Below are 16,004 nucleotides of genomic sequence, written 5' to 3'. Positions count from 1 at the left end.
AGGGCAAAGATTAATTCACTTTTATTTTAAAAGATTGTATATTGTTGAAATGCCTTCTTTCACTATTTTTGGTGGTTCTTGAAATAATTCACTGATCATTCATTCATACCCCATCTTTCTCCCCTATGGGAACCCAAAGTGGCAAAACAATCCTATTGGGTACATTAGGTTCTTTTGAGGAGACTCAGCAGCAGCATAACAGCAAGTCCCATTGAATTCTCTGATGGGAAAAAACAATTACTTTTTCCCATAATAGAACCTGCTGAGGAGCCTGGCAGATTCTCTGATCTGACCTGGCTCCATTGCAGCAATTGGGGGAATTTCTGGGTATGTAAGCAGGGTGCACATTTTTCAAGGTAAAGGCACCCAAATTTCAGGGTGGCTTCAGGAAATCTTCCTGTCAAGAGTGCCCAGGTTTGGTGAACTTTGCTTCAGGGGGTGGTGGAAGATGGGTCCTAAACATTTGGGGATCCATAAAATTGAACCCCCTGAAGCAAAGTTCACCAAATTTGGTTGCTCTTGCCAGGATTATCTCTTGGAGCCACCCTGAAAGTTTGGTGCCTCTAACTTGAAAAATGTGCACCCTGTACCTGGAAATTCCCCATTGGCTGCAATGGAGCCAGGTCAGTTCAAAGGGAGAATTTGAGGAAATATTTGGGGTGCCTGTCAGGGAAGCATTTTTAAGATAGCAGTACCACAACTTCAGATTATCTTTATGAGACTCTCCCAATGATACCACCCAGATTTGGTGAAGTTTGGTGCAGGGGGTCCAAAGTTATGGACTCCCAAAGTAGTGCCCCACCTCATATTAGCTCCTATTGGAAACAATGAGGGTTGGGGCATTTCCTTTGGGAGTCCATAACTTTGGCCCTCCTGAACCACACTTTACCAAACCTGGGTGATATCATAAGGAGGGTCTTTTGAAGATTCCCTGAAATTTTGGTGCCACTAGCTTAATAAATGGTTGGAAATGGAAAAAAAATTACCAAAAAATGCAAACGTACCTGAATGTTTCGGTATATCTGAATAAATTCGGTTATACTGAATCAGGGATTCAGCTGATTCAGCTATAATGATAATTTTACAGCCGAATCATGATAAAATCTGAATTTTACCGATTCTTTTCTGTATTGCTCTAGTTTAGTGCTCACATCTTATGAGGTAAGATGGTTGGCAATCCAGGAGACGGCCTTCTCAGCTATGGCACCAAAATTATAGCTCTTTTCTCCTCAGGCATATTCATCTGTTCACTTACAGTACAGTCTTTCATCACCGGATGAAGAATATTTTGTCTTGCCTGCCATTCCCTCAATAATCACACCTTTCTGCCACATTTTCATTGCTGTTTCTGTGCCTTTGCCCATTCATTTTAGTTTCAGGTTTTTAAATGTGTGATTAATGTTAGTTTTTCTGTACTGCTATTTTTAATTGTCAGCTACCATAGTGGTCCTGACTGGACAGAAAGTCAGGATATAAATTCTGTAAATAAATACAATTATTAATAAATCATGTGGTTTAAAACTTTTGTATATCAGGAGAACTGGACTGGACTGGGCAAGCATTTGTAAATCCCCACAGAATAATCTGGTGTCTGCAAATGTTATCTACCCTAAGCTCCTCTCATATGTTTCTCTTCATGCTTCCAAGTCTAAATTCAAGGAATGGCTATTTTCAGAAAGGAATATACATTTATGTCCTGTCCATTCCTGAGGAAATGTTGATGTCTTGGAGGATATTACATGGGTGAGTCTTTGGGAAATGAGACATGTCTGATGCAGGATGAAAAAAAGACATAAGAACAAGCCAGCTGGATCAGACCAGAGTCCATCTAGTCCAGCACTCCGCTACTCGCAGTGGCCCACCAGGTGCCTTTGGGAGCTCACAGGCAGGATGTGAAAGCAATGGCCTTCTGCGGCTGCTGCTCCCGAGCACCTGGTCTGCTAAGGCATTTGCAATCTCAGATCAAACAGGATCAAGATTGGTAGCCATAAATTGACTAGTCCATAAATGTATCCAAGCCCCTTTTAAAGCTATCCAGGTTAGTGGCCATCACCACCTCCTGTGGCAGCATATTCCAAACACCAATCACATGTTGCATGAAGAAGTGTTTCCTTTTATTAGTCCTAATTCTTCCCCCCAGCATTTTCAATGGATGCCCCCTGGTTAACTCACAAAATGGAACAAGGTTGCTGTAGATTGCAAAATCTGGAATAAAGCATTTCTCAGCTTGAGAAAGTCCTCATCACCAATAGAAAACCGCTGACCAAAATTCAGGAAACAGATCACATTGGTGACGGAATTGGTGATGAGTAACGTAGGGTCAAATGGCTGTCCTGAAAAACAAAATAAGTATCGCTCATATTAATATTAAACTGCCTCCCTGATTAATAGTTACAGCAGGATTGAGTGGAGCTATCCCTGAGCAAGTGAGGCCATGGGATCTATTTTTTGAATTAAAAACAAAGGTTTAAAATAATTTGGTAAGGGTCAGGATGGCATGGTAGTGGGAATGAGAACCACAGGGACAGCTAGAGATTTCAGCTCTTTCTAAACTGCCCTTCAGGGATATGGCAGGATGACGACGACGACAACAACAACAACAATAACCCTGGGCATGCGTCGACAAGTGGGCTACAAGTGGACCAACCATCCAAAAGAAAGAAGTATAGTGTGCAAGAAAATCGTGCCATCATGGCTTGTTACTACAGCTCAGAGCCAGAAAAAAGAGGATACTTGAAGCGGATGTACGAATTGTGGAAACAAGGCTACCCAGATTTGAATATCACTGAGCAAAGACTGGCAGATCAAAGGCGATTCATCATATGGAATAAAGTGTTTACAGAGATAGAACTGGAAGAAGTCCAGAAAAACACCTGGAAACTACAGGCCAATAGCATGTTTACCCACGATGCTCAAACTGCTCACTGGCATAATAGCAGATAACATCATGGACTACTTGGAAGCAAACAGCATCCTGCCAGTGGAGCAAAAAGGGAACAAAAGAAGGAGCAGGGGTACAAAAGATCAACTCCTGATAGATAAAATGATAATGGAGAACTGCAAGAATCAAAGAACGAATTTGCATGTGGTCTGGATCGATTACAAGAAGGCATTTGACTCACTGCCCCATAGTTGGATCATGAAATGCTTGGAAACAATTGGCATCAGCAAAAACATTCGAGTATTCACTGAAAAAGCGATGAGACAGTGGAAAACTGAACTGACAGTCGGAAATGAAAACTTTGGAACAGTCAACATTAAGCGAGGAATTTTCCAACCTTTACTGTTTCTCATTGCCATGATCCCACTAACAGTAATTTTAAAGAAAACAAAGTTGGGCTATCAAATGGCCAAAGACTCATTAAAAAATCTCATTAAAAATTTGCTGTACATGGATGAAGGCCAACAACCAGCTAAAGATCTGGCAGCTGTGAAATCTACAATAACAACAACAACCTTTATTAGGCGTTAAAAGAATAAAAGGAAGAAAAGCATTGGTAAGTTGGATTGTTTTATACATGAAGAACCAGCACAGAATAAATTATTCCAAAAAAACCCTTTGCTACAGAGGTTACAATTGCAGAAGAAGAGTTGTTTAATAAGAATATGACCATCCCAGCTGCTGTATATTTATTAAACTTTACAGGGAACAAAGCAAAGAGCCTGGTCCTGGGTCGCTCATATTTACGACAATAGAGCAATATATGTTCCATAGATTGGGCCACGGAAATGCAGTGGGGACATTTTTGATCTTGTGGGGTGTAATGGACTTGCCCCACCCTGAAGGGCTGGTGTGAAGCAGGAGGCCTGAGTGACAGAAAAAAATAAGGCAGCAGGCCCTAATTTAAATAAAAGCAAGGTGATTGGTCGATGGAAAGCACTTTTGCCCCTGGCCAATGTAAGGGGGCGCTAAAACGCTGCTAGATAAACAGAAAGACAGAGAGAGCCTGTCAGATAGTTCTTTGTGGAGAGTTCTGAAGAGAACAGCTTGTGTTCAGAGAGCAAAATCTGTGGAGTGAAGTCTCTCAGCTCTGTCTCTGGTGAAAAGGAATTCTGGTCCAGCTCAGACAGCTGGCAGGATTCTAGTGACTCTCCTCAAGTAAAGGAAGCTTGTGAGGGGAAGGAAGGCACTGGCTTTTTGGTGCAGAGCGAAGCGCCGGCCAGAGGCTTGTCAGTAGACACTGACCAGACCTAGAGTCTGCCCTGCCCCTGTACAACACCAGTCTGGGAAAAGCCAGTTCCAGAGGCAGTGAGGCCAGTTTGGGAGTAGTGTGAGAGAGGGAGGCTGTGTATACCAGAATCTCACAGGGCATAGATTGGGTGTGTGTGTATTCAGTGGGTTGTCGATCAGAAACAACTAGTGTCTGTCTGTGAGGAAAAGCAAAGTGTATAAAAGCCAAGTCGTTTCTGAAGAGACACCTGCGTGTGTCTGTGTATGTGTGTGAAACCTAAATAACAACTGAAGCTCTGTAACTTTTAAGTGAGAAGAACCTGTCTGAAACCATCACGCATTAGTACCTCTCTGAGCCAGTTCAAGAAGCCTTTCTTTTGTTTTCAAAATAAATTTCATTCGTTGTGTTCAAGTTACCCTCGTGCCAGCCTGCGTTAGCGTGTGAGAGGTGGAAGAGTGCCTGTCTGAGGGACTAGAATCCCAGCCAATTTTGAGTTCCCTCCATTTTTTGTTTATGGAACTCTGAAGGACATTCCCCTCAGACCAAGAGTGAATGTGAGGTGGGATCCTTTATATATTTGTCAGCCGGCAGCAGTTTTTGGGATTCCTAGTTCCTTCTCTTTAATGGTGGCAGCAGAGTAAAAAGAAGTTCCCTTAACACTAGCCTGGGATATTTTGGGTGGCAAAAGAAACCCCACTGGTCAGTTTAGTGGGAGCCTTGATTGTTGGCCACCCGTCCCGTTACAATTGGAGGCTAGTGGGTGGGATAATATCTCTCCCTCGCCTTGAATATAAGTGACCCCGTTACATGGGGCAATCTCAGAAAACCTCCCTTGTAATATAGAGGAAGGAAAGGAGTTGCAACATGACCTTTGGTTGGGCTCTAGGAGTTGAGTCAGGTAATCTGCCATCTGGTTAATTTTAAATTTGATGTTATAATAGAGAGGGGAACAGTTGCTTCGAGCTTTGTCCTGCAGAACTTGGAACTCCTGATCTAGAAGCTGCCTTTTTAATTGGGAAAAAATATGGCAGGTTATGACTCCAAATAAACAAACAAACGAACGAACAAATAAATAAATAAATAATAGCAGCACCATGGACATTGCTGCTGTAGCTGAAGTAGAACGCCATGTAGAAATAGACAGAGGGGAAATAATAGCACTGTTTGAAACAGCCAGAGCACTGTAGAGACGGCACATAGATAGATTGAAATGAGCCATATGAAATTCTTGTCCTTGAGCAGCAGTGGCGTGGGAGGTTAAGAGCTTGTGTATCTAATCTGGAGGAACTGGGTTTGATTCTCCACTCTGCCACCTGAGCTGTGGAGGCTTATCTGGGGAATTCAGATTAGCCTGTACACTCCCACACACGCCAGCTGGGTGACCTTGGGCTAGTCACAGCTTCTTGGAGCTCTCTCAGCCCCACCTACCTCACAGGGTGTTTGTTGTGAGGGGGGAAGGGCAAGGAGATTGCAAGCCCCTTTGAGTCTCCTACAGGAGAGAAAGGGGGGGATATAAATCCAAACTCCTCCTCCCTCCCTCCCTCCTCCTCTTCTCCTCCTCCCTCCTCCTCTTCTTCTCTTCTCTTCTCTTCTCTTCTCTCTTCCTTCTTCTTCTCTCTCTTCTCTCTGTTCTTCTTCTTCTTCTTCTTCTTCTTCTTCTTCTTCTTCTTCTTCTTCTTCTTCTTCTTCTTCTTCTTCTTCTTCTTCTTCTTCTTCTTCTTCTTCTTCTTCTTCTTCTTCTTCTTCTTCTTCTTCTTCTTCTTCTTCTTCTTCTTCTTGTATCGCTTTTCTTGGATTTCGGATGACCCCGGATGACATCATTTTCAGAATGGAAATCTGAAAGGGGCCTTCAACCCTTTCTGCTCAGCACAAATAAAATATCTTGCAGGCATTTAAAAAACCCATTTTGGCTTTTTGCCTGCATAGTGCAGACCAAAAACAAAATTGCCAGGATAAGCAGGTCTTTTTCCTCCCTCCACCAGCTGTCACTCATGCACACCCCCTTCTCCGTTCCACCTGCCACTTGATGAAGGTTTCTGGTGGTTCTTCTTCTTGCAGCTCAACCATGCTTGATTTCGCTGTAAAAAGTACACACATGATGTTTTTTTTGCCTGGCCATCCTCTGCACATGTTGCTTTTTTCTTTTTTGTTTCAAGGGAGCTGTGTGCAAAGCTATGAGACTCAAAATATGTGCTTATTTCAGAATCTCAGATCATGTCGTCATAGCTTTTCAGAGGACTCCCTCAAAACAAAAAAAGAGGAGAAAAAAGCACACACATGGGGTTGTCAGGCAAAACAAGCTTTATTCATGAACTTTCTACAGTGAAATTGTGAGCAGATGAGCTGCTAGCATGGGAAAACTTTATCAAATGGCCAGGCATGAAAGATCTCTGCAGTAACACAAAATGGTGAGCACGAGTTGCAGTGGTGTATTTGCCTATTGGACAAGGTGTGCAGTAGCCCATGGCACCCTCTTGTGGCAGGCGCCAAAAATGCAGGCCCGTTTTGGGTTTTTTTGTAATTTTAATTTCTTTTTCTATTTTTGGCCTGCAGGGGGTGCAGTTCTAAGGCTAGCAGCACCAAAATTTCAGGGATCCTGCTGATATCACCCAGGTTTGGTGAGGTTTGGTTCAGGGAGTCCAAAGTTATGGACTCCCAAAGGGAGTGCCCCCATCCCCCATTGTTTCCAATAATAGGAGAGGGGGGCTACACCTTTGAGGGTCCATAACTTTGGGCGCCCTGAAAAAAACTTCACCAAACCTGGGTGGTATCATCAGTAGGGTCCCAAGATTCCCAAGATTCTCCTTTTAAATCCTTCCCCATCCTGCCAGTGCTTGTTGTCTTTCTTTTATTTTCTCAATGCCTAACAAAGGTTATCATTATTATTAAATCCACCCCCATTGGCATGGATTTAAAGGGAGAATCTGAGGTCCGCAGTTTAAACACATGAGGAATGCTTTAAACACTGAATCTGAATCCCAAAATAACATCACTTTCGAAATGTTGACATTAGAAGCTGGAAACCACACGAAGATTCTCCTCCCTTTAAAATGGATTTAAAAAAGAGGAGAATTCCTGGGTTCTCAGCTAGTTCTGTCTACGAACAATCCATTGAAAATGAAACTGTTTGGGGGTGGATTTCAGCATCACTTGTTTAAACTAGGGAGCCCAGATTCCCCTTTCAAATCCATCCTAAAGGGAGAATCTGGGGTCCCCAGTTTAAATAACATTGAAAGTGATGCTGTTTCCCCCAATTGGATACAACACCATAAAATGTTTTCATAGCAGTAATAAAATATTTTGAAAATGTTTTCAAAAAAATTATTTCTTCTGTGTGGCATGGCCCATTGCTGTGTTCAGATTTGTGAGTTGGGGGATGTTCTATAATGTGATGGTGACTTTGAAACGACCTGGTGTAAAAAATCAGTCAAAAAAAAAAAAAAAAAAAAAAAAAAAAAAAAAAAAAAAAAATCTGTGGGGAGGGTGAGGCTATAGCCCATGAGGAGGCTTTGGACGCCAAACTCAGATTTGCCCATGGGCTCCAGTTTGCCTAGATACGCCTCTGACGAGCTGCGAAAATGAAAGTAAGAGCCTTTAAAATGACTTGACAGGAAAAATAATATGTTTCCTATTCTGATCTCTGCACATTTTCCCATCAGCTTCTTTTCAAAGAGCTTCAAGGTCACTTCTGGGACTTTGGACAAAGCACCTTTCAGGAGAAGCGAAATAAGTGATGATGCTAATTTAGAAGCTTCCAGTATTCAAAAGACTTTCAGGTCAAGTGAGAAATTATAGGAATGCCTTAATAATTTAATACTGACTTTGCTCCTTGGAGTTTCTTAGGAGATGGAACAGTCCAGCAGAATAAGGTTTTAAAAGGATGAGAAAGTAAATGCTTTTGCAAGAGAAATTCTGCAGATGGAGGCAGGTGATGGAGAAATCTCTTAGGAATACATACCTTTTGTATTTGCAAAAGCATCAACAAGCTGAGAGGCCTCTTCTTGTATTTGGTACTCTATGCTTTTCTTCCCCAGTCCTAGCTTTCGCATGGTAACGAGGCCAAACTTCCTCTGTTGCTTCCAAGTGTAACCATTTGAAAACATAATACCTGAAGATATAAATGAAAAATTAACATCAGAAATTGGAAAAAAACTTAATAAAATACTCAAGAAGTAGCCAAATTAAGACAGCTACGACAACAATCTGATCTGTTTGGAGATCAAACAAAGCAACTTCAGAATGTGGAAGGAAGAATACAGGTGTTGGAAGCTTAACAACCTACATTTCAGAAAAGTGTCTGAACAAGTTGGAAAGACAAATTTAGAAGGTGCCTTTGATAAATTGCTACAGGATTATTTAAAATTGAATGAAGAACTCCTGAATTCAACTAGATATATGGAACAAATTCCAGATATGCATACAAAAATAAAGCTGCCAGGGATATTCTAGTGAAGTTTACACATAAAAGAATACAAGACAAGATTTTGAAAAAAACATAGAAGAGTTGGATTCATATCTCCCCTTTCTCTCCTGTAAGGAGACTCAAAGGGGCTTACAAACTCCTCTTCCTTCCCCCCTAACAACAAACAAGCTGTGAGGTAGGTAGGGCTGAGAGAGCTCAGAAGAACTGTGACTAGCCCAAGGTCACCCAGTTGGCGTGTATTGGAGTGCACAGGCTAATCTGAACTCCTCAGGTAAGCCTTCACAGCTCAAGCAGCAAAGTGGGGAATCAAACCTAGTTCCTCCAGATTAGAATGCACCTACTCTTAACCACTATGCCACTGCTGCTCCTTAGAGAGTAGTGATAGTAAGCACAGAAATACAAATATTTCAAGACCTCCCAAATATAATACCCAAAAAAGGAAGTGAATTTAACTTTTGGTGGCAAATACTAATCAATAAACAAATTAAATATTTTGTCGAAGGCTTTCACAGCCGGAATCACTGGGGTGCTGTGTGGTTTCTGGGCTGTATGGCCATGTTCTAGCAGCATTCTCTCCAGACATTTCGCCTGCATCTGTGGCTGGCATCTTGAGAGGATCTATTGACCTTCACTCACAGGTATATATACTCCACTTGCTTAAGTGGAGTATATATACCTGTAAGTGAAGGTCAATAGGTGAGGGCATCTGAATAGGAGTGGCCTGGCAACTGAGTAACAATGAAGTGTAGCATGTGAGTAACAATTGAGATAGCAAGGTCAATAGGTGAGGCATCTGAATAGAAGTAGTCTGGCCTTCGTTCCCTTTGATTGTCTATAGTCATCATGTGTCTGTGTGGAGCTGATTAGTCACTGTCTTGGCTCTAGTATTTTTCAGAACTGGCAGCCAAATTCTGTTCATTTTCATAGTTTCTAGAAAAAAAGAAACTAGGCTTGGAGAGTCGGATGCAACAAATACCAGATTTGGCCCAAATCTGGGCAAATTCAGGCATATTCGAGCAAAAATCGGCCGAATATGCCCTACCCGAATATGAACGAATCTGAATGCAAGGTATTCGGACTTTTGGGGGGTATTTTTTGGTCTTTTTTTTCCCGTTTCAGGCTGCAGGGATCACTCAGGTTTTATCGAAATATGTTATTTATCTTATTTGGCCATGCAGATAATTTTATGCCCAAATTGATCCAAATCCACATTTTACCAAATTTCTAGGGTATTTACCACCCTAGTTTTGAATTCTTTTACAACACCTCTTATTGGCATATAAATAAATTAGATTAAGCATAAAACTACCCACTTAATCGATGTAGGTAGGGAACAGAAAATATAAAAGCTATTTGTGGTTGATTGTCCATATAATTAGTCGTAAGTGACTTTGAGCTTCCGAATCTTCATTGCCCTTAGAAATGCAGCAACATCTGGAGTTGTCAGGGAGTTTTTGTTGTGGAGCAAGTATTTAATTTTTTCCTTTGTCGGAGATCAGTAGAGCTTCATTCAAATGGGGTTTTATGAATGTGTCTCTTAAGGTTGTATAAAAATTACAGTGTAGGAATACATGTTCGATAGTTTCTATATGGCCCTGTGAACAAAGCCACTCATTCTAGGGGATATTTGTGAATCTTCCCTTGTAGGTAGCTAGTGGAAGAATTTTAAGTCCGGCTTGCATGAAAATGTGGTGAGATCATGGGGAAGTAAGAGTTGAAAAGTATGCTGGAAGGAGCCCAGGTCATGAAGGGCGATCAAATATCAATGGGGAACAAGGTCTCAGTGCATGAGAAAGTATTAATTGTTTTTTCATGTTGACAAGTCTTTGCTTTATTGTTGCAAATATGTGTTGTTCATTTGAATTACCTAGAGTCCAAAGAGATTTCAAGTGTTCTTATCTTTTTTGTTATTTGCTTATACCATGAAGACTGAATAGAGTCTGACTGTATATAGTGTATAAGACTCTTGGGTTTGGTTCTGTGATGGAGACAGAGACAGAATTTAAAGGTAAGTGGCCATGCTTTTGTCTTGATCAGTGTTAGACTAAGTTCATAACAGAGAACAAAATAAGCAACACATTTTGGAATGCCGAGAAGACAACGAATAAAGTGGGATTGAATGATTTCAATCACGGCTCTAAGGTCGCAAATCCACAGCAGAGCTCCGCCAAGAGCTTGGGGAAGTAGTTGAGCCTCAAACAATTTGGTGACAGCCGGAAAGTACTGCCCACCCTGAGCGTGAAAGAATTTAGCTACTGCTGATATTTTCTGTTTGGATGATTTAATGACTTGCATTATCTGGGGGCACCATCTCAAGTTGTATTGAAAACACAAACCTAACTAACAGAATTCCTTCACTGGTTCTCTCTGGTTTCTGTCTAGTTTCCACATATGGGATTTCCAGCGCTTAGAGAACACTAAGATTTTGGTCTTTTCATAATTGATGGTGAGGATCAATTCATAATTGATGGTGAGGAAGTTCTGTCGGCAATATTGAGCAAAAGTCTTGAGGAGACATTTGAGGCCTATTTCCATGCAGGATAGTAGCACAGCATCGTTGGCATAAAGAAAAATTGGAACCTCAGTTTGCTCTAATTTAGGAGGATGCCCACTGGTGCCACAAATTATAGGTGCTAGATCATTGAGAAAAAGATTAAAATAAACTAAAATTATGCCGGTGTGCAGTTGCTTCTTTGGCCCGTGCATAACAGGCTTAAGTTAGGGCTGGTTACTTGCTACTGTTCAACACATACATCATATGACAACCAGTATGGTATAGCAGTTAAAGCTGCAAAACAAAGTTGCTGTAATCTGATCGGGACATACATCATATGTCCTGATCAGATTAGTAAATCTTTCCATTATTTTCACCAAAAGGTGTAACTTCAGGTGTGTATTTTCTGAAAAAATATATATGCTCCAGGACAGTGATTTTGGGAGGCCTTGCACAGTAAGCTCAATTTCTTTGCACTTTGCTATTCCAATAAGACATGAAACATAATGTATATTTGTACTACCGTATATACTCGTGTATAAGTCGACCCACATGTAAGTCAAGGCACCTAATTGTTCCACAAAAAACTGGGAAAACGTACAGACTCACATATAAGTCGAGGGTGGGAAATGCAGCAGCTACTGGTAAGCCCTGATTCTTCCTTTAAATCCACTCAGTGGGGGGGTGGATTTAAAGGGAGAATCTGGGGAAAATTTGAGGGTGCCTGTCAGGGGAGGAATGTTTATGCTAGCAGTACCAACATTTCAGAATATCTTTAGGAGACCCTCCTGATGATACTAGCCAGGTTTGGTGAAGGTTTGTTCAGGGGGTCCAAAGTTATGGACCCTCAAAAGGATAGCCCCATCTACTATTAGCTTCCATTGTAAACAATGGGGGATGGGAGCACCCACTTTGGGGATCTGTAACTTTGGACCCTCTGAACCAAACATCACCAAACCTGGCTGGTATCATCAAGAGACTCTCCTGATGATACCACCCAGGTTTAGTGAAGTTTGGTTCAAAGGGTCCAAAGTTATGGACCCTCAAAATGTAGCCCCATCTACTATTAGCTCCCATTGGAAACAATGGGGGATGGGGACATCCCCTTTGGGGGTCCATAACTTTGGACCCCCTGAACCAAACTTTACCAAACCTGGCTGGTGCCATCAGGAGTGTCACCTGATGATAGCCTGAAATTTTGGTGCCGCTAAACACTGCGCCACCTGGCGGCTGACAAAATAAAAACCCTAACATATTTTTTTAAAATACACCTCATTCGTGTATAATTCGAGGGGGGCTTTTTCAGCACAAAAAATGTGCTGAAAAAGTCGACTTATATGCAAGTATATACAGTATTATAAATTTACATGGTTGTACTGTGCTCAGTTACTTTTTTAAAAAAAACAACCTTTGGCCCCTTCCGCACACACAAAATAATGTGTTTTCAAACCACTTTCACAACTGTTTGCAAGTGGATTTTGCTATTCCGCACAGCTTCAAAGAGCACTGAAAGCAGTTTGAAAGTGCCTTATTCTGAATGTGTGGAATGAGCCTTTGATTTGAAGCTGGAAAAACTGCTGCATGGAAGTCAGAAGTGCCCTGCCAATCACAAGTAGCAACTGTTCTCCAGGATGCCATCTTAACACATGACATCTGTATGCATCTTAAGTCACCTCTTTGATGAAAATTACGAGATGAACATTTCTTTAGTGCAAGTAGTGAGTAAATACAGATGTGGAGATAATGATTTTCTTTCTCCCAGTCCCACCCTTCTGCCACCCTTGGTCTTTACACACAAGGCAGCCTTACGGTCCTTCACCAGCAAAAATTGCTCCTATAAAAGCTTTCTCATATTTAATGATATAGAGTTTTCCGCATTAATTCACTTAGAATGTTTTGAAGCAGGAAGGAACAGCCGTGACTTACCACGGCTCCCATTGCTGATGGGGAAGGGACAGCCTCCACGGTGCTGCCTCCTCCCCTCCCCCTGCCTCGCGAGCTCTTCTGGGCTCGCGAGGCTTTAGCTTGCCAGCAATGCAGGGCCCAGCGGGTCTCGGGCGCCAGGCAGTGACGCTTGGCGCCCTTACATCATTCGGGGAGGTGGGGCCGGGTGGCCTATTTAGGCCTGAGCTCGGCCTCGCCACCTCCTCATTTGTCTGAGCGTGCGCGTTTCCCACCCACCTCTCCCTGTTTTGTTCTGTGTTAATGCCTGCGCTTTATTGTTGTTATCAGGCGGTTTGCGCATGGGGGACTGATCTTTAGCTGGGGGGGGCAGCGGGCAAAAGACCCACTGTGGTGGAACCTCCTCACGAGGTTAGTGGTGGAGCAAGGAACAAAAAATCGCGTCACACACTCAGACGGAGAGAAATATATACATTTTGTGTAATATAATTCATTCAGTATATAACAGTACAAAAACAAACTAGTAGTATAATTAAATCAACAGATATTAAATCCAAGTAACGTCCAGGAAAATAAGGTATCAATTTTTCTTCAACCAAAGAAAAGGGTCTTATTAACGCCCAATATGTTTCTCTCTGGAAACCATAAATTCATAAGTAATGCTTGAGTCTCTCTCAAACGCCTCACGCGTTTCAAAGCATTTTCGTAGATGTCTTCCTCAGGAGAAGAACAATTTCACACATTCTCTTTCACACATTTCTTAAGTGCCATACAGGTTTTTTATAAAACAAAATTAAATGAATAGAATGTACTAAATTATGTACTATGTTATACTATATAAAGTTATATACAGATTGTTTTTACCCCCAAATGTTTTATTTCCAGCTTCAAAACGTTTTAAATGAATCCCCTCCTAAAACGATTCTGTGAAACATTTTGAAAATGTCTTCAGTTGCTGTGCAATCAATTGACTACATTTCCACACTTCTCTGCTTTCCTGAACTTCCCCCTCAGCATCATTTTCTGAGTTTATTCCGGTCCCCCTCACCTGTTTAGTTGCAGCACTTCTCTGTTTGTTCTTTTTTTTAAAAAAGGGAAAAATCATGAAATGGCTGCCAGGAATCATTTCAAGGGAATCAGTGCAAAAAACAGGGCAGTTTGAAATCATTTTCCAAATGTTTTCCAAATGTTTTAGGAGATTTGTGCAGAAAGAACCATGGTATAGTTTGATCTCCTCAGATCTTGGAAATTAAGCAGGGTTGGAAGTTGGATGAGAGTCCACCAAGAAAGACTGCAGAGGCAATGGCAAACTCCCTCTGCTTCTTTGATTGCTATAAATTGATGACCCACACTTCCATACATAAATGCCTCCTCAAAATCCATGCCTTCTTTTACGGATGACACTTCTTTCAGCTTTACATAAAAGCTAAAGTGAATGATTTTGATAGGACTGCTGCTTATTGCATAGTCTGATAATATTGATGTCTGATAATAAGAAGGCCCTTATGCAGGGCTACTGTTATTTCCAGCCGTCACTGTATGGAAATCTCAAACTTACCAATTTTTACTTTGCAGTTCACAGATTGGAGCTTGTTTTTATTTTGTGTGACATTGCTCTTGGATTTCTTTGGGGAGAAAACGATGAACACTTTTGTCTTTTCACAAGAACTCACCTGTTTCATTTGCTAAAGCTTTGAAGAAAGGAGTCACCGGTCGCTCATTAAAATATTCTGAATGGTTGATCACACCTTCTTTCACAGCCTCGAATCCAGACAATACCACCACAGGCAAATTCCCTGCCCATAAGGTGTAAACGTTTCCATATTGCTTGGCCAGCTGCCATTGGGAACCAAAAGAGAGAAGCATTACCCTCAAGCAAACAAGATGATTCCAAATGAATACATTAACCTCATCCTTCCTCAGCTCTTTGGCTGCTGTAGTAAGTTTTCCTTTGTGCCCGTTCTCCCTCCCAGGTGCCTTCCGTTCCTTGTGGCCAACATATATCCAAAGACTCTTTTAAAAAAGCTGAATGTTTTCTCTTGAAAACCAATTGATTACTGGGATGGTGCAGATAGGGTAAATAATGGTCTGCCCAGGGAGCTGATTAAATCACCTTAGGGTGACCCCATGGGGAGTAGCTAACCCTGTTGTCCAGCCAGTCACAACTAAGCACCAGGGGAAACATTCAGTAGCCAATGGCCTTCTTGCCTAGACTTGCACACAAGATGGAGCCCAAATCTCTCTGAGGTGGACATTATGTGGAGAGCAGTGTCTTGCTCTTATGCCAGTCTTTGGCCACCTTGCCTTTATTATGGCCTCCTTGCCTTAGCAGAAGGAGGGGACCGACTGCTTACAGGGAGCCCAAAGTGGCTTACATTGCTCTCCCCTTCTCAGTTTTATCCTCACAACATCTCTGTGATGTAGGTTGGGCTGAGAGTGTATGATGAGCCTAAGTTCATCCAGCAAACTTCCATGGCAAAGCCAGAGCAAGGCTGTTAATTATTAGGTGTTTTTGGAGGCCATTAATCCATACAGTTCCTCTAAGTTGAAAGCAACTTGATGGCACATAACACATGATGAAGAAACTGGAGGAAAGTGCTTGCTGGTCTGTTGGTGTCTGCCCAGACCTCCTCTTGAGAGAGGGCCAAAGTGCCTCATCCTCTCTGAAATCCCTTGAACATTTCCAAGGTCAGCTTGATTCAGGCTCAGAACTCAAACGTGTGACTGTAAAGATGACGGCTGGAAGAATATCAGTTTCAATATTTCTACCACAAGAGGAATTGGATTTTTTAAAGTTATTTGTCGATTCTACAACTCAGCAAATTTGCTATTTTAAAAGACATACCTTCATGAAGGAATCCTGAGAGAAGTTTATTAATATCCGCCATGCACCTCCAATGATAGGAAGCCGGAGAGGCCCTGGAGGATAGTTCCTGTGAGCCCACAGTTGATTCAGGAAGCGCAATGTCAAAAGACACACTAGGACTGCTATCAAGGTCACCGGTGTCCACAT

At 41.9% G+C, this 16,004-nt stretch overlaps 1 protein-coding gene across 1 annotated transcript in view; it reads right to left on the bottom strand.

Annotated features, from left to right (window-relative positions):
* The window catches only part of LOC125438559 (cytochrome P450 2J6-like), a 28,725-nt gene extending 12,721 nt beyond the window's left edge, over positions 1–16,004 (bottom strand). Inside the window, exons 1-4 of the mRNA XM_048506994.1 lie at positions 15,837–16,004; positions 14,665–14,827; positions 8,131–8,280; positions 2,173–2,333 (exon numbers count right to left, since the gene is read on the bottom strand). Coding sequence (XP_048362951.1) covers positions 2,173–2,333; positions 8,131–8,280; positions 14,665–14,827; positions 15,837–16,004 — 642 coding nt within the window. The remainder of the gene's footprint in view (positions 1–2,172; positions 2,334–8,130; positions 8,281–14,664; positions 14,828–15,836) is intronic.

This window comes from Sphaerodactylus townsendi, linkage group LG08, assembly GCF_021028975.2.
Source record: "Sphaerodactylus townsendi isolate TG3544 linkage group LG08, MPM_Stown_v2.3, whole genome shotgun sequence".
NCBI lineage: Eukaryota > Metazoa > Chordata > Lepidosauria > Squamata > Sphaerodactylidae > Sphaerodactylus > Sphaerodactylus townsendi.
Note: the sequence above shows the minus strand (reverse complement) of the source record. Positions and strands in the feature narration are given on the sequence as shown.